The sequence below is a fragment of the Equus caballus genome, chromosome 20 (assembly GCF_041296265.1).
Source record: "Equus caballus isolate H_3958 breed thoroughbred chromosome 20, TB-T2T, whole genome shotgun sequence".
Lineage (NCBI taxonomy): Eukaryota > Metazoa > Chordata > Mammalia > Perissodactyla > Equidae > Equus > Equus caballus.
The window spans coordinates 54,276,006-54,295,880 of record NC_091703.1 but is presented as its reverse complement, the minus strand read 5'-3'; the positions used below and the strand labels follow the sequence as shown (position 1 = coordinate 54,295,880).

General features: G+C 45.5%; 1 protein-coding gene across 10 annotated transcripts in view; it reads left to right on the top strand.

Moving 5' to 3' along the window:
- The window catches only part of ELOVL5 (ELOVL fatty acid elongase 5), a 68,437-nt gene that overhangs the window by 42,929 nt on the left and 5,633 nt on the right, over nucleotides 1-19,875 (top strand). For 8 of the 10 annotated variants that reach the window (XM_014734495.3, XM_023625099.2, XM_070245683.1 and 5 more), the window contains 4 exons: nucleotides 1,271-1,336; nucleotides 2,253-2,440; nucleotides 16,957-17,034; nucleotides 17,913-18,084. In XM_014734495.3, coding sequence (XP_014589981.1) covers nucleotides 1,279-1,336; nucleotides 2,253-2,440; nucleotides 16,957-17,034; nucleotides 17,913-18,084 — 496 coding nt within the window. In that variant the 5' untranslated portion in view covers nucleotides 1,271-1,278. Of the gene's footprint in view, nucleotides 1-1,270; nucleotides 1,337-2,252; nucleotides 2,441-3,703; nucleotides 3,842-6,184; nucleotides 6,382-16,956; nucleotides 17,035-17,912; nucleotides 18,085-19,875 lie in introns of those variants that run through there. The other 2 variants (XM_023625098.2, XM_070245687.1) reach the window with 2 other exon arrangements.

The window sequence follows — 19,875 nt, the reverse complement described above, 5'->3', positions numbered from 1 at the left end:
GGTGGCTGTGTGTCGCTCTTGCTGAAAGCTATGCCACCGGGATTTCAGACACCAGCAGGGTCACCCATGGTGGACAGGTTTCAGCGGAGCTTCCAGACTCAGACAGACTAGGAAGAAAGACCTGGCCGCCCACTTCCAAAAAAATTGGCCATGAAAACCCTGTGAATAGCAGCAGAGCATTGTCTGAAATAGTGCTGGAAGGTGAGAGGATGGCCCAAAAAGACCGTGCAGGGTTCCGCTCTGCTGTACTCAGGGGCGCTAGGAGTTGGAATCCACTTCACAGCACAAACAACAAATAAAATCTTAGAAGGCAGAGATAGATCTATAGCTACTAATATGAGACCGTTTCTAAGACGTTTTATTAAGATACACACTTCTCAATATCACAGTGTTTTTTCTAAGTTTCTTTTTCCTGTGACCTCTCACAGTAAGAATATATTTTATATCACAGCTGAGTACATCATACTTATAAATATGTTCACTAAAGATTTATGAAACAATATTTATTCGTTCTCACTAAGGGTAGGGCGCTCTGATCAGGATCAGTTTGTTATTATTTGTAATGCTAAGTTCACTCGATCATCTCCTAATGGACTGTAGTCCACAACTGTAAAAAACACCCATTAGGCATGACCTCTTTTGTGCCCAAAAAGAAAAATCTCTAGAAGTGGACCCAAGAAATGTCACCATCAGGTTCCTTCTGACTGAGGCCCTTAGGGAGTGTGGTTGGAGGGAAGTGATCAGATTTTTTTACCGCTTCTTTTTATTGTTAATATGTGAATTTTTTACTGTGGACGTTAAGTATTTAAAAACAATAATTAATAAAAGTAACAGGCAGAGGAAACCAACTTTCTCTGTGGCATTCCTCTCTCCGAGGAGGTTGTCTGTCTCTGTTGTCTTACCTCAAGCTCTGGTTCTTCCCAGAGGGGCCCCTCCCCGCTCTGCCCCTGTCAATCCAGTTCTCTTCTCCCCACTGAAATTTCAGCTTCGACGAAGGAGTTTTTATGGAGCTGAGAAAAGAAGTTCAGAAAACTGGCGCTTCATTTATAAAGTGAATTCACGGGTTTGTGTCTTTCCTTTTGATTTTCAAATTAGAACTAGCGCGTACGTTACTTCTGTGAGTTAAAAACAAAAATCGTTTGAACATGAGGAACTTAATCTTGTCCATAGCATATTATTTGAAAACAATTCGTTTTTGTTCTTTTGTGAAAAAATACTGTATAAAAAGCATTTTGAGTAGAGACTAATCAGTGTCTTTTTTTCTTAATAGGTTTTAAAATGGAAAATTTTGATGCATCACTGAGTCCCTATTTCAGGGCTTTGCTGGGCCCCCGAGGTAAGGCGTTTTTCGGTTTTGCTCACCTCTTCACCCACCAATTACAGCTACTTGTAAATATTGCATGAAGAGAGTCTAGAAAACATTAGCATTTTCTATGATGAAAGTAACACTTTGTCCTGGATACCATGGGGCTTGGAGAAGTCCTCTGGTGGTCACTGAAGGGGCGATGTCCCCTAGCTGTTGGAGCAGAGCACAGCTGCTGTGTCACTCTGCTGACTTTAGCTGGAGATCAGTCCGTAAATCTGGAGGCTGGGAATGCCGCAGGGTCATCCTTACCCGTGGGATGTTTTCCTCAGTCCTGTGTGTCTCCAGAATGCACTGCGACAGCAGGAGTTGAAAACTCTGCCCCTTTTACATTTTAAGGGCTTTTTAAAGTCCTTTCACGTTTTGTCACATCAACAGGTAAATATATACACCTGAACTCACTTTTTATACTTCTCTTAGTCTTTTATTATCTTTTAGGAAGTAAACCAGCTCCATTTTTGCCTTCTTTTAATGTCATGTATAATGTCTCATCTATAAAGAAGGAGCGTTTTAGGTTCACAGAAAGTTTCATAGAAAAACTACAAGAGGCTTTTAAGGAGATGAAAAGACTCTCAGTTTCACCCATGATTTTTAAAATACAAAAGAAAACAACAAAAGGAACTTCAGCTATTAGTACGGCACAGATGAAATAATATGTTCGATACCGTCTGTGCTAATAGGATGTGGAGAAAGAGTCTAAACTGATGCAGCCTTTCTGGAGGGTGTTGTGTCTCTTGTTGAAATTAAGATGCTCATGCCCTTTGACTCAGCTATTCGATGACTCCAGCTGATCTGGATCAGTTATGCAAAGCTGTGTGTAAGGATGCTCCCTGTAGCCTTGTCACATAGCTGCCTGATTCATCACTAATCATTTTCCTTTGTTTTCCAGATACCAGAGTAAAAGGATGGTTTCTTCTGGACAATTATATACCTACTTTTATCTGCACTGCCATATACCTACTAGTTGTATGGCTGGGACCAAAATACATGAGGACGAGGCAGCCGTTCTCTTGCCGGGGAATTTTAGTGGTGTATAACCTTGGACTCACATTGCTGTCTCTCTTTATGTTCTATGAGGTAGGTCAGGGGTTAGCACAGGCTTCCTCTCACTTAAATGTCCTCAGATCGCTATCCTGAATTGTGTTCCTAAATGAAGAAAGGCGGGTGCTTGGGGTCGGGAGAGAACTGGGAGAAGCGAGTACATTAATGCATTTTGAATGTGTTTTGAAATTGATTTTTCAAAATGCCAGAGTTGTTTGTAGAAATATGCCTTCTACAATATCTAAAAGAGAAGGCTTTACTATTGATGCTTCTGTTATTTACATTTCTTATTATATTCAGAATTAAAATAAATATTTCAGAAATACTCTGATGCAGGTAAAATGCGGAGTGGCAAGTGAACAGTGTGAAAAACAGATCTATGAGCATTTTATTATTAAGCATTTAATAAATGCCTGGTTCTCATTTGGCAGTGGGGGAGGAAGGAAGTGGGTGGTACGTGTGTTGGGGGTATGTTTGTGGTAAGTGAGCCCTCTATCCTGATCCGATAACTGTCAATAGCTTTGAGATTTGACAAGTTATTTTTTAAAAGCTAAGAAGAGTGGATAGAGAGATGCACGTTTAGGGTTTGAATGGTCTGTGTAAGTTCAGGCCAGATTATCTCGTCTGTGTAACTGGGATGTTGAGAACCAAATGTGATGATCTCAAGGGCAAACGTTGTAGCTTGCCTAAGAACGAAAGACAGTTGGAATCTACGCTTCTGTCCTGCCTGTTTTGCGCGGTACAGTGATAGAGCCTGTAAAGCTGAAGCAGGAGGAAAGCTGCCTCCGGTGGTAAGCTCCATCTGTGTACGTTTTTAGGGGAAGGATTGCACCTCTCAGGCTTATGACGCAGAACTGTTGCTAACTCTCTGGGGTGGAGAACTAAGCCATACGTAAAGTGAACACTTTCAAATACTCCTATTTAGATGTTTAACCTTTTATTGTGGCTTTAATTCTCCGAGGAGTAGTAAAGATGATAAGGGGAGGAGGGGAAGGCGAGAAATCAACATCAGTCTTCCAATTAGTGTTTAAAGAATGAGTTCTCCATCAGCCTCAGGCTGTCTCCTGTCTGCATGTGGTTGTGTGCGGGCATGCACGGGGGTATGTAAGCGAGTGGAAGACACCCTGTGTGTCTGCCCGAGAGCTGCGTCTTATTGTCTTATTCTCCCATATGTGTTTCATAAGCCCAGGTAGAGATTGTATGATTAGAATGATAGATACTGCTACTATCACTCTTTGATGCTTGACATCCTGTGAAATGCTTACAACTCCTTTTTTGCTTTTTTCTGTCCTGTTCTAGATTGAAGGCAGTTTAAATTAGCCTCCAGCATGGATATGGCAGGACTGGAGGCAGGGGCGGTACACAGGAGTGACTCCTGGGCCCGGCACTGTGCACGTCTCTCTGTGTTCAAGGGACGGAACCGCAGCCAGCTGTCAGGTTTTCAGAGCGAACTGTTTCCTTTCCCATAATTGATAGATGATAGAGTCATTTGCCTAAGAAGGCTTTTATAGAAGTTATGATTAAGCATAGCAATAGTCTAAAGAAAAAAATATTTAAGATTGTTAAATCTTATAGAACTTAAGATTCTGCCTTATATGTTTCTCAAGCCCTGGAGATCCAGCTGTAACTTCATAATTTAGCCTCTGTAAAGAAGAGAAGGAAATTGCTGTATAAATTGCTGCTATGTGCACAGGAGCGAATTTGGGGGTTCCAAACACATCGTAATAGATAGTTCAGATTTTCCTCTGACAGCTTGGTGAGAACAATAGAAGATGTTGAGCCGTGTCTGAGCACTGAGTACGGAGACTTAAGAAATACACAGAAGAGGAAACGACATTTCTGCTTCACAATCATTCCTTGAATTAAATCAGGTTTATAAAAATAGACGCACATCAGATAACCCTGAGTTGAAAATGAGCCCTAGGACTCCAAGTTAGATGATATTTACATTTGATTTTTGTCTTTTTTTCCTGTACTCTCATAAACTTGTCAGTAATACTGTTAAGCATATCCTTTCTCAAGCTTTAAATTTCTTTTTAGCTACCGATTTTTCTTTTTCTTTTATTTTTTTAAAGATTGGCACCTGAGCTAACAACTGTCGCCAATCTTTTTTTTTTTTTTTATTCTTCTCCCCAAAGCCCCCCAGTGCATAGTTGTAGGTTCTCGTTCTGAGTGCCTGTGGTTGTGCTGTGTGAGATGCCACCTCGGCGTGGCCTGGTGAGCAGTACCATGTCTGCACCCAGGATCCAAACCTGCAAAACCCTGGGCTGCCAAAGCGGGGCGCACGAACTTAACCACTCAGCCACGGGGCCGGCCCCTGAGTTTTCTTTTTAAACTTAGTATTTATATTCCATTGAATGGTAAAGCCTAGGAAAGCAGTCACTGAGTTTTCCAACAAAACAAACTGAGGTGACCGTGGAGCCCCATTGGGCCCCTCATTTCACAGAAATGTCCCAAGAGTTGGAGCTGTTTGCCTGTGGTCACACTATTGGCATGGTCATGGTTATTAGTCTTTTTACTCTCCTGCATATCTACATACCTGAGTCTGTAAAGAATTTTAAGAATAAATATGTAGTCATTGATATTTTTGTTTGTTTAATCCTGTGTCATGAATTCACAGCTGCCTTGGCGAGTTGTAGGTTAATAATACAAATAAAATTAACTGTCACTTAAAGGAGACGAGGAGAAATCTTGAAAGAAGGGAGAGAAAGAGGAAATGAAAAGAAAGTCATTGAAACGTAAAAGTTCCTAGAAGAAGGAAAATAAGTAAATGACAGTTTTAAAACTGTGAAACGGAGTTTAAATTATAAAAAAAATGTAGACTTGTTCATGGTTTATGCACTTGGTAGAAAGGAAATGAAAAGACGTGGCGTTACTTGTAATTCTCGTGAACCTAGTGCTTATTTCCAGGAAGAAGACCAAAAAATCCCTGATGAGAAGTGTACTTGAATGGTGGGATGTTTTAGACTGAAAGTACAGGACTCTGCGGCAGGCCTTTTAGCTTTTACTTGTTACATCAGGTGTTGTCTGAGATCACAGTCAATGCTGAAGGCTCAGAAATAAAAGTGAAGTTACAGAAGAGAAACAACTCAGTTTGCATTCGTTACTCAGCTTTGGAAAACTGTGTCCTCAGAGCAAACACAAAAATCTTGTGTGCCTTTCTGCCCCCTGAGATTCAGGGTGTATTTTATTTGAGTAGAAGCCCCATGGTTTTTTCAAACTGTCCACATGTCTTTCCCCTTGTCCCCAGCCCCAGACTGAGAATCCCCACCTACCTGATGCCGCATTGTGGCTTTTCCTCGTCAGGTAGTATGAACCCAGGCTGGGCTCCTCTTTCCCCTGGCCCACCCAGCCAGCTGTCGGAGCCTCTCCCAGCTCCTTTGTGACCAGGTCACACGTGGGGTTCCCACACAGCTAGCTGCTCTGGCCTGATGTGGAACTGTCGTGTCTGCCCTTCCCTCCGCGCCTCTGGCCTCTTGTCCCCCTAAGCAGAGAGGATCTAAGTGCTTGGTTTGCTGGGGTCCAAAGGGGACTGTGTCTGTTGACCCGCCTGAGGGCCGTGCCCTGACCCCGGGCTCATCGGTAGCTGCTGGGAGGCCAGGGCAGTTCTGCATGGCACACACGGCTTTAAGGGAGAGTACTGCTAGCTCTGCCCTCGGAGGGGACGCTGAGCCGTCCTCGCCTGCCATTATGCCCAGCTCTGCCCAGACCCCCTCAACACCAGGTTCTTTGCTCCTCTGGACCTTTCTCTACCCCGTATAAACTCCACCTTCCTTCCAGACCTCAGCCCGCCTGGGTTTGACCATCTGCATCTCATTTTTGAGGACTCTGCTCCAGCGTCAGTCCCTCTGGGAAGTCAGGAGAGCACCGAGGACTCAGCACTGAAGCTCCAGAGCAGAGACTTGTCAGCCCCTTGGCCTGCCCATTGTTCCTGGCTGCCCGGGAATGTGCCCTCCAGCCTTCACCTCCACACACAGGTGGCTGGCTCACAGGATGGCTGTGATTAAAATGCCGCTTCCACACCTCTTTCTTCCCATTGTTAGTATGGCTCCACCAGACGTATCCTGAACAGTAGCATAGAAAAAGCAGCTGCCAGAACCACCGCTGGACTTGAACAAAGGGAAATCGCAGCTTACAAACAAGATTGTTTTTTGAGTATTTGTATATATTCCCCCGCAGTTAGAACTGTATGACGTGACTAGTGTGAGAGAGGGATCTCTCCCTCAAACATTCAGAATGTTGAAAATGTGATTTAAAACAGCGATTGAGAGCTAACTGGATGAGTGGATGTGGATTGGCATAGGTCCAAAACACATTCTTTCTTTCCCTTTGCAATTTTTATTTTAAATTTTGATTTCGGAACTACTTCAAAATATGGAAAATAAAATCATAAAAATAGTGACTACGTACCTAACAAATGTTGACACTTATTATTGGCTTGAACTTTTTGTTTAAAAAAGAAACATTACTTAAGTGCATCTATAGTACAGCCCCATTCCAGGCATAACTTTCTTCGAAAGTTCATCTGTTTCTGCTCTGGATATGTTTTTATACTTCTTACTATACATGTATGTATATGTGACAGTATATGGTATATTCTGAGGCAGGTTTTTTTGGTACATAAATGGTATATTGTTTCTCCTCTTTCAAATAGCTTTTTATAGTCAGCAGTATATTTTGAGATGAATCCATATTGAATCTTAGAAATTTAACTCGTTAGTTTTAACTTTTCTGTATTTCAGTGTTAGAATTTATTATACCATTTTATCCATTTTTTTTTGGGTGGACATGTAGGTTGTTAGCAATTAACAATGTTGTGTTGAATTTTCTTAGATGTGTCCCATTGTGCATGTCTGACACGTATTTTTTTGCCAGGTATACACATAGGAATTTAATGACTGAATCTGGGCAGTCTCTGGTCTTTTAGTGGGGAAATTTAATCTGTTTTAATATAGCATAATAACTGTTATTTTGGAATAATTTATATCACCTTTTTGTGTGTGTATATGTTTTCTTTGCCCTTTTCCCCCTCCTTTCCTGCTTTCTGTTGAATTTTTATATTATTTCCTTTTTTTCATTTTACTGACTTAAAAGTTACTCATTCTGTTATTTTAGTAGTTACCCCTAAGTTTTTAAGACGCATCCTTGACTGAATAAAGTCTAAAGTGAATTATTATTTCTATTCTCCTGAACGATACAAGGACCTTAGATATTTCAGCTCTGATCCCCATCTTCCATATTATTGTTGGCAAATATTTAGTTCCACCTTCTTCCAAGGTCCTAAACAATCATGATAATCAATACTGATTTTCTTTGCTCATCATTGATCTGTGAAATCCATTGTTTGCTTTGGAGGGTCATTCTTCTTCCGACAGTTCTTTTCAGTGAAGGGTGAACGCGGCCTCTCTGTGAGCATCGGTTTATTTGTCTCTGTGCTTGAATAGTATTTTAGGACGTGACATTCTAGATTGACAGTTATTTTTCCTTAGCACTTTGAAAATTTATTCCAGAGAAGTCTGCTGCAGTCCCATTTTTGTTCCTTTGTAAGTAATTTTTTTCTTTCTAGGTACTTTTAAAATTGTGTTTAAAAATAAAATAATAGTGTGCCTAGGTGGTCATCTATTTTTGTTTATCTTGTTCTGGACTTGCGTGCCTTCAATGTGAGAATTGATTTGTTTCATTAATTCGGAAAATACTCAGGCATTGTCTCCGTGGCTGGGGGCTCTCTTCCTCTCTCTCCATTGTCTCCGTCTGGAGCTCCTATTAGACCTGTGTTGGACGTTCTCAGACTTTACATATCCTCTCTCACTTATTTTCCATCTTGATGTCTCTCTTCCGCATTCTTCTAATTCACTCATTCTTTCAGTTGTGTCTAATCTGTTTCATCCATTTCATTCATGTTTAGTTCCAATAACTGTGTACCTTTTATTTCTAAAAATTCACTGCTCATTCTTTTTTTCATTCCATGACATGGAAACATTGGTTTTTTTCTCCTTCATGATATAGATATGTGCCAGTGCTCTCCAAACTTAACCATTTGCTTGTATTGCTTTTTAAAATCTTCTTTAGGGCCAGCCCAGTGGCACAGCAGTTAAGTTCTCACATTTTGCTTCAGTGGCCCAGGGTTCGCTGGTTTGGATCCCAGGTGTGGACATGACACTGCTTGTCAAGCCATGCTGTGGCAGGCATCCCACATGTAAAGTAGAGGAAGATGGGCAGGGATGCTACCTCAGGGCCAGTCTTCCTCAGCAAAAAGAGGAGGATTGGCAGCAGATGTTAGCTCAAGGCTAATCTTCCTCAAAGGACAAGATAAAATAAAATGTTCTTTAAAAAGTTTTCTTTCAGGTACATCTGTGAGGTCATGTCTCTGGGAATAATTATGAAACCTGTGTTAAATTTCTTTATCTCTTTAAAAACAAAAACAGCACAGTTGTCGGGGGTCCTGTGTAAGCATGCCAGATGGTATTGCTGGGGTCATCTCAGGTAAATGTGTCTTCCCCAAACAAAAGAAAGATATTTAAAGAACTTGAATGTAAGCTAACTTCCTCTTCTCTGAATAATTTTTTTTGGGGGAAAAAAACCTCACCTTATAGTTAGGCATCAGTGATGATGTTTTTTTGACGTGTTGGGCGTAGGATTTCTGTATGTGTTAATAGTGGGGGAGTTGGCTCTGCTTTTGTTCACTTTGCTGCATTGCCGGAACCAGAAGCCAGTATTTTTTCTTTGAATATTCTTTTGAAGATTTCTGATGGTTCTTTATTTGGAAGATGAAAGAAAGTGAGCATTTGATGGGCGGGGTGTTGAGCTCATGCTTTCTGACCTCTCTGCAGTTGTGGGCTCCATGCTGCGGGAGCATGGCCCTCCCCAGGCACCTGGCAGGCGGTCCCTCCCAGGGCTCTGGCTTTGCACATCTCGATAGAACCTCAGAGCAGTTGCTTTGGAAACATTCTATTCTAAAGTGTCTTGTTTTCCTTTGCCTTTAGGCTTTCCTAAAATAGATATGTTATGGTGGGAAAATAGGATTTGGAAAAATACTTAAAAGACCTGGCAATCAATTATTGAATTTGATTAAAAAATTATTTTGCTTACCAAAATACTTTGAAAAAGATATTTTCTATTCTGCTTTTTCCCATTTAACAGAAGTATAGAGGAGTTGAGACATCTGGTGAGATTCATACTTGTAAGAAAGGCCTGAGCATTGCCTAAAATACTCCTCACTCTTAATTCCTTACAACTGGAATTCCTTGCCCAGAAAGAAACTTCTCTTGGGGAGTGGAAGCACCCCACTCAGCTACTCGCCTCTCTGTTTCTCTGGCATTGCCCGAGAGAATGCCTCACAGTGGGGCGACTGGAGAGAAGGATGCAGCCCAGACAGCCTCCCCTCCCCCTCACCCCAGGGGGAGGGGCAGGGATGCCTTCCAAAAGAGTGGAGGCTTTGGGATAGGTCCAAAGCCAGGCCTGACTCCTCTGAACTGACTCTGCAAACCTTTGGTAACTTGGCCATGCAGCTGGTGTGACAAGGAACATGTCACTCTACAAATCCTTAACTAAAGCAGACCTAGTCTGCCAAGCAAGCCTGAGTAAGTCGGCTGCAGATGTCTCTTTCAATTATGCAGAGGATGCTCTGGCTGGGGCTCCATCCACAGTAGGAGCAATATCGCTTGAGACCTAGTCATGGGCCTTCGAGCTTTGCAAGCAGAGCTGGTGAACATTTGGCTAGAATCATAACAAAGACTTATATAGTGCCTACCTTATTTAATATTCATTGCACTATTGCTCTCCCCTTTCTACAGAGGGAAGGTTCTAGGGTGGACCAGGGAGTCAAGTCTGTGCTTCTAACCATTGTACAGTACTGCCTCAAAATGCTAAGTCTTAGCTTGAGGTTTTCCCTCCCAGCCACTAACACCCCCATGAAGGAGAAATTGAGTGTTTCTCGTGGGGTACATGGAAGCAGCCTACCAGAAGCCACCTCTCAGGGAGAGAAAGGGACTGCCAGCGTCAGAGGGCAGGGCCTAGGTTCGGGGAAGGATGCCAGACATACCTGCCTCAGGTTGGGCTGAGGACAAGCTGTTTCTTTGTGCTTTGTTCTAAAGACTTCTCTAGTGTATAGAGCCTCTCCTTATGACTTAACCAAGATCAGCCATTCAGCTCTAACCCAAGAGTGTTCCTGGTCCTAAGGGGGAAAAAACACTCCTGGAGGTCACAAGTGTGACATTATCTTAATGGGCATCCTCATGCTCTGGCCATGAGAGATTTGAAATTCAAAACCACATGCATTGACCTGACCCTATTTCATAATGGCACTGGCAAGGTTGGCCAGGTAAATCCTAGAGGAAATGGGTGCTTTTAATTTTGGAGTAGCCGATGGTTAATTTTATTTATTTATTTTTTTTTTTTTTTAAAATATTTTATTTTTTCCTTTTTCTCCCCAAAGCCCCCCCGTACATAGTTGTATATTCTTCGTTGTGGGTCCTTCTAGTTGTGGCATGTGGGACGCTGCCTCAGCGTGGTTTGATGAGCAGTGCCATGTCCGCGCCCAGGATTCGAACCAACGAAACACTGGGCCGCCTGCAGCGGAGCGCGCGAACTTAACCACTCGGCCACGGGGCCAGCCCCCCGATGGTTAATTTTAAACCAAACATCTGCTGAAGAGAAAGACACAGCTCAAGGTCTAGTTTTCACAGAATTCTTCATGGATAGAGGATTCTCAATGTGATCTTACTAAGGATTCAAAAACAAGCAAAGAAGGTCAAGGGAGCTTGGAAATGCTGTTTGAAATTGCATTTGGACTGAGCGTCCGGATTCCTGGGTGCTCGTCCCAGCGGTGGCACCAAGAAGCTGTGGGACTTTGGGCTGCCTATGTCACTGCTCATCTGTTTCTTTATTAAGAACAGGAGCTTGTCCCAGGCCTAAAAAGTACACACTTGGGGATTCACATAGAAACAGTCAAAGCTGTGAAAACGTCAACCCCACACGCTTCTAGTGGTGATGCTTAGCAGTGTTCCTCGGTCCTGTGGTACGGTTGAGTTCCAGTGTAGACAGTCTGTGTTCTCATTGCCTCATTCCATTTCTGCCTAGAGAGTAATAACACCACAGTTCTTCAGTTCTTTCACTAAAAGCAGCCAGCCCCTTCTGCAAAGGGGCTATCTTGTCGCTCTGACATCTTGGGATGTTGGGGTGAATGACTGATAAAGGCCACCCAGGATGACATTATTCTGGTTATGACCTTGTTTCTTGAGATGTTGTGATAGCATTCCAGAAAGTGCCACGTGAATGGTGATCATGCTAAAGGTTGTACCTCATTTGTGGTGAAATGTGGTGTTAGATGAGAAAGCCAGCTCTTGCCATTAGAAATGATCCGTTCTGTGAACTGTGTCATGCAGACCTGGTGATGCTCACCTGAATTTTCTGTAAATGAAAAGATGCATATTACCTTTGCTTATTGAATTTGCCTCATGATGAGAGAAGAAAGCTGCTGGCGAGGCTTTAATTATGGTTCCTCTTGTGCTTTGCTCCTAATTAAAGTTTGCTTTCCTCCAAGGAAGGAGGAAGCACATGTGGTTTGCAGTGCTGTTCTTTGTATCTTGGTTACTTGGAAAAGCCAGGTGGGGTGCATAAGGCTCCCTCGGTTGCTCCTGGAGTAGTTGGTGGTATCAGGAACTGCGTAGTTAGTGGCAGGCTCTTCCCTGTGGCCTGCTTTTTCACTGGAGTACCGTCCTGTCCTCCTCCAAGCTGGTGGCTCCCAGAAGCCTGAGGCAGAGACCTGCCCTTGCTTTCAGTGCCTCTCCTTGATCCAGCCTCCTGGGCCCTCAGCCTGCGGTCTGCAGTGGCCACAGGACCCTGATACTGGCCAGTGTATGGAGGATTACTGAGAGTCTTTGATGAATAAACTTGAACTCAGATACTTGGTCCTCATGTGTTAAATTATTCTGTCCCTTCTGAAGCCAAGGATATTTGAGAATTGAACTTTCCATGTCACCAGGATGACCTTTGGTGAGGGCTGGTTTTAGTCTTGTGAATAGAATGCAGATGAGTATCGTCCACGTTCAAGCCTCATGAAAATGCTTTTTTGTATTTCAGTTTCGACATTTGCCAAGCAGAAATGAAGTGGGGTTTTTTTTGGCTGCAAATAAAACGTTAGGCCTAGATTCCGGGGACAAAAGCAGAGCCTTGAATTCTTTGTCATTAATTTAGCAAATATTTGTTCGGTGCCTCTTGTGTACAAGTCCCCGGGCTGGATTTTGTGGACACTGGGGCCACAGTCACCACCTCTAATTGTTGACAGAAGAGCTTAAAACAGACCCATTAACAAAGGGCTTACAGGGAGCATATGAGCAAATACCTACGAGTCATGGCAGGGTGAGCTTACGGGGGGAGAACAGACTTCAGGCTGGAGCGTTCAAGGAAGCAGTCATGAAGAAAATAGAATTTCAACTGAACTTTGAAGGATGGGATTGTAAGAGCTGGAATTGGGGGTGCATGGGTGCAGAGAGCATTTCAGGTGAAAAGAGTAGAGTAATGGTCGTTGCTCACGTTTATCGTGCTTATCCTAGGGACCGGGTTGGGGATGATAAGCATTGCACACTTTATCTTGTTAACTGCTCTCGGCAGCCTCAACAGGCAAGCATACTGTTTTCATCCTGTTGGAGTGAGGAAACTGAGGCCTAAAGAAATGGAGATACCTTGCCCAAGGTCCCCTAGCTAAACGCGGGGAAGCTAGGATTCAAACCCCCTTCTAGCTGGTGCCTGGCCCTGTGCTGGCCCCTTGGCCACTGTGTGGTGAGTAAGGAAAGGCACGCTTGTCTGACTGTAGGTGAGGGAGGAAGGGAAGATAGGGATCAGCTTGGAGCTGCAGTGTAAAAGAATGTGAACACCCGAGTACTGTGCCTAGGGCTCGGGGTTTCATTCTGAAGGCACTGAGAGACACTGCAGAGTTTTGACACAGAGGTCAATGGCTTGAAGAAGCTCGAGGCCCCAGCGGAAGTGAAGTGCCGAGTGGCAGCAGTATCCAGGGTGTGTGGCAGAGCTCCCATGGGGAGCCTGTCCAGGGAGAAGACGGATGGTGGCCTCGGGGCCGGGAAGTGGTGCTGACTGAGCGGCTTCTGGATCGGGTACCTGCTTTCTGCTTCAGTGTTGGGAAGTTCACCACCCAGCTCCTGGGTTCGAGTGCTTTAGCCTCCAAAGACAGTGGGTGGTGTATACAGGGATTTTTCTTTCCATTTATGAGGGGAGGGGCAAAGAGAATTTTAGGTTAATTAGCTTAAAGAGTCAAGGCAATCCTGCCTGGATTCCTTCTGAAAGACATTTTCAAAGAAAGGAGGCATGTGTCAGAGAGTCCTAGAATTTTAGATTCATAAGGTGATAAAAAGCATCCCTAAGAAGGACAATCATGTTAGTCAATTTTTAATTTTGCCGAGTAAGGCTGTTGTTTTAAATAAAGGTATATTTTAAATTGCACAGATTTATCTTCATGAAAACTTTGCAGTGTCGTCCTTATTATTCTCATTTGCGGTCGTCCTGTGAGAATTTCATCAAGAACCATCAGTTCCCTCTCTGTGCCCTCCAGCCACAGAACGTAATTCATCCGGTCCCTCGAGGGGTAGAAGAAAGGGCAGCGCTTCCTTCTTTCCTTCTCTCCACCCCGGTCTCCTGAGCACGCACAGGCCAGCATGTGCTCCCCGCCAACTCCACCTGGGACTTGGGCTGTGGACCTTAATGCTCGGCACTTCTGATAGGGCTGCCTGGGTGTGCTTTCCTGGCTGTGACTTTAGAGAGTCGTGTAAGACCAGACACCTAACATACCTTCTAATGAATGTCCTGTGGGTTCTGGTCTTTCAAAGACAGTGTAGTACAGTTTGTGTGTTTTCAGAAAGTCTTAACCTAGAAATTGTAGCAAATGAGAACTGAATCTTTCAAGGTAATTGAGTCCAACCTCATGCTCTTAGAGTAAAAACCACCAAGGCCTAGGGAATCAGCTGGCTTGTCTCAGGTGCTGGACCCTGATGGAGATGGTTGTCTGTCTAGCCCCGGCCCCCCATCTTGTGCTCCCTGATCCAGGGTTCTTTTCCTCATAAGCTGATGCCCCACCTCCGGTGTAGTCTGAATCCCTCTGCTGGTCTTGGGCCGTGAAAACCTGTTAACTCTTAATGCTTTTTTAATGTGTAGAAGGTAACAAAGCAGAAGGAAAATAAAAGGAAGTTAATAGAAGAGGAATCAGATTCTGAGTAGGGTGTTGAGTGTGAGTGTGGGGGCCGCACCTGTTACTGAAACCCAAGTGGGTTCCCTCCGGGCGAGTTAAATCAGACTCTCCACCCAGCCGTCTCACAAAGTAAAGTATATTTGCAGCAAATAGGAGAGCACGCGGAATCATTTCCAAAGTTATGGCAACCCCGAACAAGGGGAAGCAGGGACATTTATTTCGGATGGAGAATGAATATTCAGAAGGGAGAGGTGGTATTCGCTTTCGCAGGCTCAGTTGGAAAACATGCTTCCACGACACGTACCCTGCAGGTGACGGTAATGAGGCCGAACCTCCTGGAGAGATCTTAGCATAAAAAATAAGGAAAAGGTCATAGGCCTAGCTCTCTGGCGAGGCTTGGTCTGGTTCAGGGTGGTTGTTGATTGCATCTCCTTAACATAACAAAAGGAAAAAGAATAATCTGGAGAAACAGTTAAAATATCCAAACCCACCTTTGAGTTCCTTGGGTGACTAGTCGGTGACACACCCACTGTGGCATCGATTTTTGAGTGAGTCTGGGTGGAAGTGTTGTGATCCCCTGATGCTCCCTGAGGGCATCTGTGTCGCTCCCCCAACTAAACTGTGGTCAAGGACAGTGTGCGGGCAGCCGGAGGCTCTTGAGGCCTGAGGCTCAGTGCCATCTTCCTGGCGGCACCGGTAGGCCAACTGTTGATTTGAGCTGAGAGCCTGAAGCCAGTGGTTCCCACTCCTGGGTGCACATTAGAGCTGGGTGAAAGGCCCCTGAAGACTCGGGTTTGATCGTCTGGGGGAAGGCAAGCTTTAGTAAGTTTTAAAAGCTCCCCAGGTGATCCTCTTGTCCAGCTGGAATGAGAACCACAGCTTAAAGCCGTGATTCTCAAACTTCAGCTGCGTCACACTCACCTGTGAAACGACCTGTTTCACACCACTAGACTTCACGCCCAGAAATTTCTCGTTCATTGGGTCTGGGGTAGAGCCCGAGGTTTTGTATTTCTGACAAATTCCTGGGTGCTCCTGATGCTGCTGCTCGAGGACCACACTTTGTAAACCACAGTGTTAGATTCTCAAAGGATCTGTGATCCTGGACTCTGAGGCCCTGCCTTGACGGTCCACTCTTAGTTTTGATTCTGGCTCAAGAGTTTGCATGTCTTACAAGTTGCCACATGATGCTAATGCAGCTGGGCTGGGGAACACTTTGAGAACCACATTTTGAGACCCAGTGGCCAGGTCCTTGTGTCGGGTAGCCAGATGAGATCAGGCACAAGGCGGGCCACCTCAGATTTCTCCCCATGTGCCACCACTTGACCACCAGCAGGGAAGTCGCCAGGAAAACTCAAGGTCACCCCAGGCATCAGGGGGAATCAGCTGCAGTTGACAGTACATGCACAAAGAGCAGCATCCTGTAGGTGTTGGCCGGAACATGGTGCACAGCGTGGACATGCACAGGATGGTCAAATTCAGCCTTCTCCCTGCACTGTGAGAGCGGGCCTTAGGTCTCCGGTGGCCAGGTGTCCTCACTGTGTGCATGGGAGGAAACTGAGACCATCACAGCGAGCTGGTGACTGCAGGTCTGTAACCTAGAGCCTGCACTCGGTACTGGGGTCCTTCCTGTCACCCCACAGTGCTTACTCTGCTGCAGGTGAATTCTAAGGCATGGGCACGATTCCTTCAGCCTGCAGAGGTCAAATTCATGGATCCTGGGGTTGACACAGCAATAGGAAATAATGATGATGAGGTGGGACTACATTATCTCCAGGTTTACAGCCGCGGTTCTCCAAGTGCCATCTCTAGACCAGCAGTGCCACCCCGGAACTTGTTAGAGGTGGGCATTCTGGGACCCCACCCCAGAACTCCTAGATCTGAAATGCCCCAGTGACGCGTTTTAAGGTGCTTTTGAGGTGATTCTGGTGCTGCACGCTCACGTTTGAGAAGCGCTGGCCCAGGGAAAGCCTGACTGTGACGTGTGATTCCCCCAGTGAGACCGCTGGGGGCAGGATGGGGGCCTGTGATGGAGTGGGCCAGGGCCCTGGAATTGACAGGGCAGTGGTGATAGCCGAGGGACTTGAGGGTCTTGGGGAGAGGCAGCTTGTAAAAGAGTGACCCCTTCATCTGTAAGCACGCCCATCCCTGTGAAATTGAGGCTCACGTCACTAAACTCCCCTTCATCCACCTCCCCAGCATTGTGTTTCTTCCTCAGAGCAAACGGCCTCAGCACAGCCCCAGGGCGGTTTGCACGGATTCTGCGCTAATGCATAGGGTTTGACTGCATAGGGCTTTGCTGGTTCTGATATTGTTGGTGATTGGCTTTCTCCTTTTTCCTGTTTTCCTTTTTTAGTTAGTGACAGGAGTATGGGAAAACAATTACAACTTCTTCTGTCAAGGCACACGCAGCGCGGGAGAAGCAGATATGAAGGTATTGTCTTTTTTTAAGTAGTTTTTCTTTTTTTTTAATAAATTGTACAAAAGATGAAATGGCTCATCACCTCACTGTCCAGGTGATCCGTGTTAACAGTTTTAAAAGAATTTAAGAAAGCAGTATGCGTGCATGGTCTGAAAATTGGAACAACATGAAAAGTACAAAATGGGAAACTAAAATTTCCCTCTCTGCAAAAGTCAGTCCTGTTAAGTTTCCAGGAAAAACAGTTGCGTGCTTGTATCAGTGTTAATGCTGTATTATATGAACAGGATTTAAGAATGATCTCTTAAAGGTGTCCTTCCTGTCTCTGAGCGCCCCCGAGTAGTGGTCTGTAGGTTCCGACCTCCACTCTTGAGTGTTTTGTATTTTTTAAATAAAAGCCTCCTGGTCTGGGCTCAGCACGGACAGTCGTTTCCTTAGAGTGCCATTTGACATATTCCCTTGGGCGGGGACCTGACGCTGGGAGTTCTTGTTCCTTTTCTTCTTTGCCCCGTGTCCTGTCACCTGCCCCACGCCCGCACCTGAGATCGGAGGCGCCTCTCTGGCGGTTCTTCTGTGTGATGCTCTGCAGACTCCTTCCGAGGGAAATCGGCAGACTTCAGGGTTTTGAACTCTGAGCCTCCTGTTCTCCGTCTTGAAGGATGGCAGTGGCCCTTTTAAAACCTTCCCTCTTGTCATTTCCACCCTCCCTGCTGTCCCGCGTCCTGCTCTTCGGTCAGAGGCCCTCACGGAGTGACCACAGCTCCCCACTGCTGCAGGACTTGAGGAGCTGGGCGCCACTCGGGCTTCTCCGAGTGGACGTGGGGTATTGTGGGATGTCAGTGAAGCGCGTGCGAGGTGGTCCTTCAGAGACACTGACGATGCCTTCCCCTCAGATCGTCGAAGTCCTCTGGTGGTACTACTTCTCCAAACTCATCGAGTTCATGGACACCTTCTTCTTCATCTTGCGCAAGAACAACCACCAGATCACGGTCCTGCACGTGTACCACCACGCCACCATGCTGAACATCTGGTGGTTTGTCATGAACTGGGTCCCCTGTGGCCACTGTAAGCCCTCGGCGGGGTGGGGTGGGGGGGATTGGGGATGAGGTGTGGGGCTCTGATGAATCGAAACAAAAGCTTTGAGAAGCGGTGCTGTTTCTGTCGCCTTCTGGGTCAAGCCTTGAACCTTGTGTCCCAGTGGCTGTAGTGATAGTTTGTGTGGCCTGTGCACTCAATGAGGTGACAAAACCCTTTTCTAGTTTAGTAACTAACTATCCTGTTACTAAACTGTCCTGTTGCTGATGTGGCAAGATGAGGGAAGTACCAGATTCCCAACCTGGGGCCTATTAAGAAATAGGGGTGTCACCGTCCCTCATCGAGGGCAGCTGTTCCAGATTATTTCTCATTCTTGTTTCTCCGCAATTTGGAAGGTGTTTGACTGACAGGGACAGGCCAGGAAGAGGGAATGACACCACTGAGTGAGCCCCAGAGAACAAGGCAGATGACAGTGCAGCAGTCGCTGAGGGGTGCCTTAGGAAGGCCGCTCGTATCTAACATAGTGACCCTCTGTGGTCCGCGAAGCACACTTAGCAGGCTGTCTTCCATGACAGGCACCACAATTTGAAGTGAATTCTCTAAGGACGTGTGTGGTTTTTCTAAAGCTCATGCTCTGAAGTCTCTTAAAAATTTCAGAGATTGTCATTACCTTCACATTCAGCTTGGGAGTTCTAACAACTGTCGCAAAGTTCCTGCCGTCTGACCCACACGAGTTTGACTGAGAACCTTTGGGTCTGGTCACTTATGTTTTTTCCTAGGGTAGCTAGCACGCCCTTGGTAACTCGGCCCACCGGGATGCACACAGTCACAGCATTTTAGAACTAGAAAGCACTTGCCATACACAGCCCCTCTCAGATTGGGAGAAAACTGAGCCGGTAGAAGTGTGGGCAGGGCTGGGGCCTCCAGGACCCTCCCTCCCTCCCTCTCTCCCTGGTGATTTTCCTCCAGCATCACACCTCATGGCTGAGGATTAACTGACCTAACCTTCTAATAGAAACAGCGCCTCCTCCCATTTGAAGAGTGCTTCACATTTTCAAAGAACCTGTAGGATGACAGATTTTAACTAGCCGCCCCCCCCCCCCCAGCCCTTGAGAAACAACCAGAGAATGGCTGTCACTTATCTGGGGTTGCACAGCCACTGATGGTCACAGCCCAGAGTAGAAACTCCGTCTTCATCCCCAGCCATGTGTACATCTGACTGCACGTGGAAAAGCCACATAGCTTTGTTTGCTTGCCTGCTGTTGGAGGGGCGGCCAGAGAGTCTAAAAAAAGAACTGGTGGTCCTACTAGAAATTAAAAATCATTTGATAAAAGAGGAGCCTTTTGTCTCTAAGGAACTGGACTCTGGACTGTATTATTAATAAAAATAGATGGCCTCAGGCCTGCAGTCCTGGGGATTAATTAGGAGGTGACCTCAAAGACCTCTCCAAACCTCAGCAAATGTGTAGACACAGCCGGCTTTGAGCATCTTATCCATTGGCTGTCTTCCCTGAGCCATCCACGCAGTGGCCTGAGGCCCTAGGGCATGTAAAGAAAAGCGGGTGGCTCTGACAGCAAAGCCTTCAGTGCCACAGTGGGGCAGGTGGTCCCCTGACTCCTGTGTTAGATGGCTGCCTGCCCAGCGGGAATTGAATTCTGACTACAGGTCCATGCAGTGCTTGCCAGTACTGCAGGGTTTCCAGCCTCTGTTCAAAATCATCTTTTTATTGGATTTAAAAAGAGTCGTGGTTTTTTTTTTTTTTTACCTGTTATGTATAAAACACTGATGCATCGTGCCCCCAATCCCATCTGTTCCTGCAG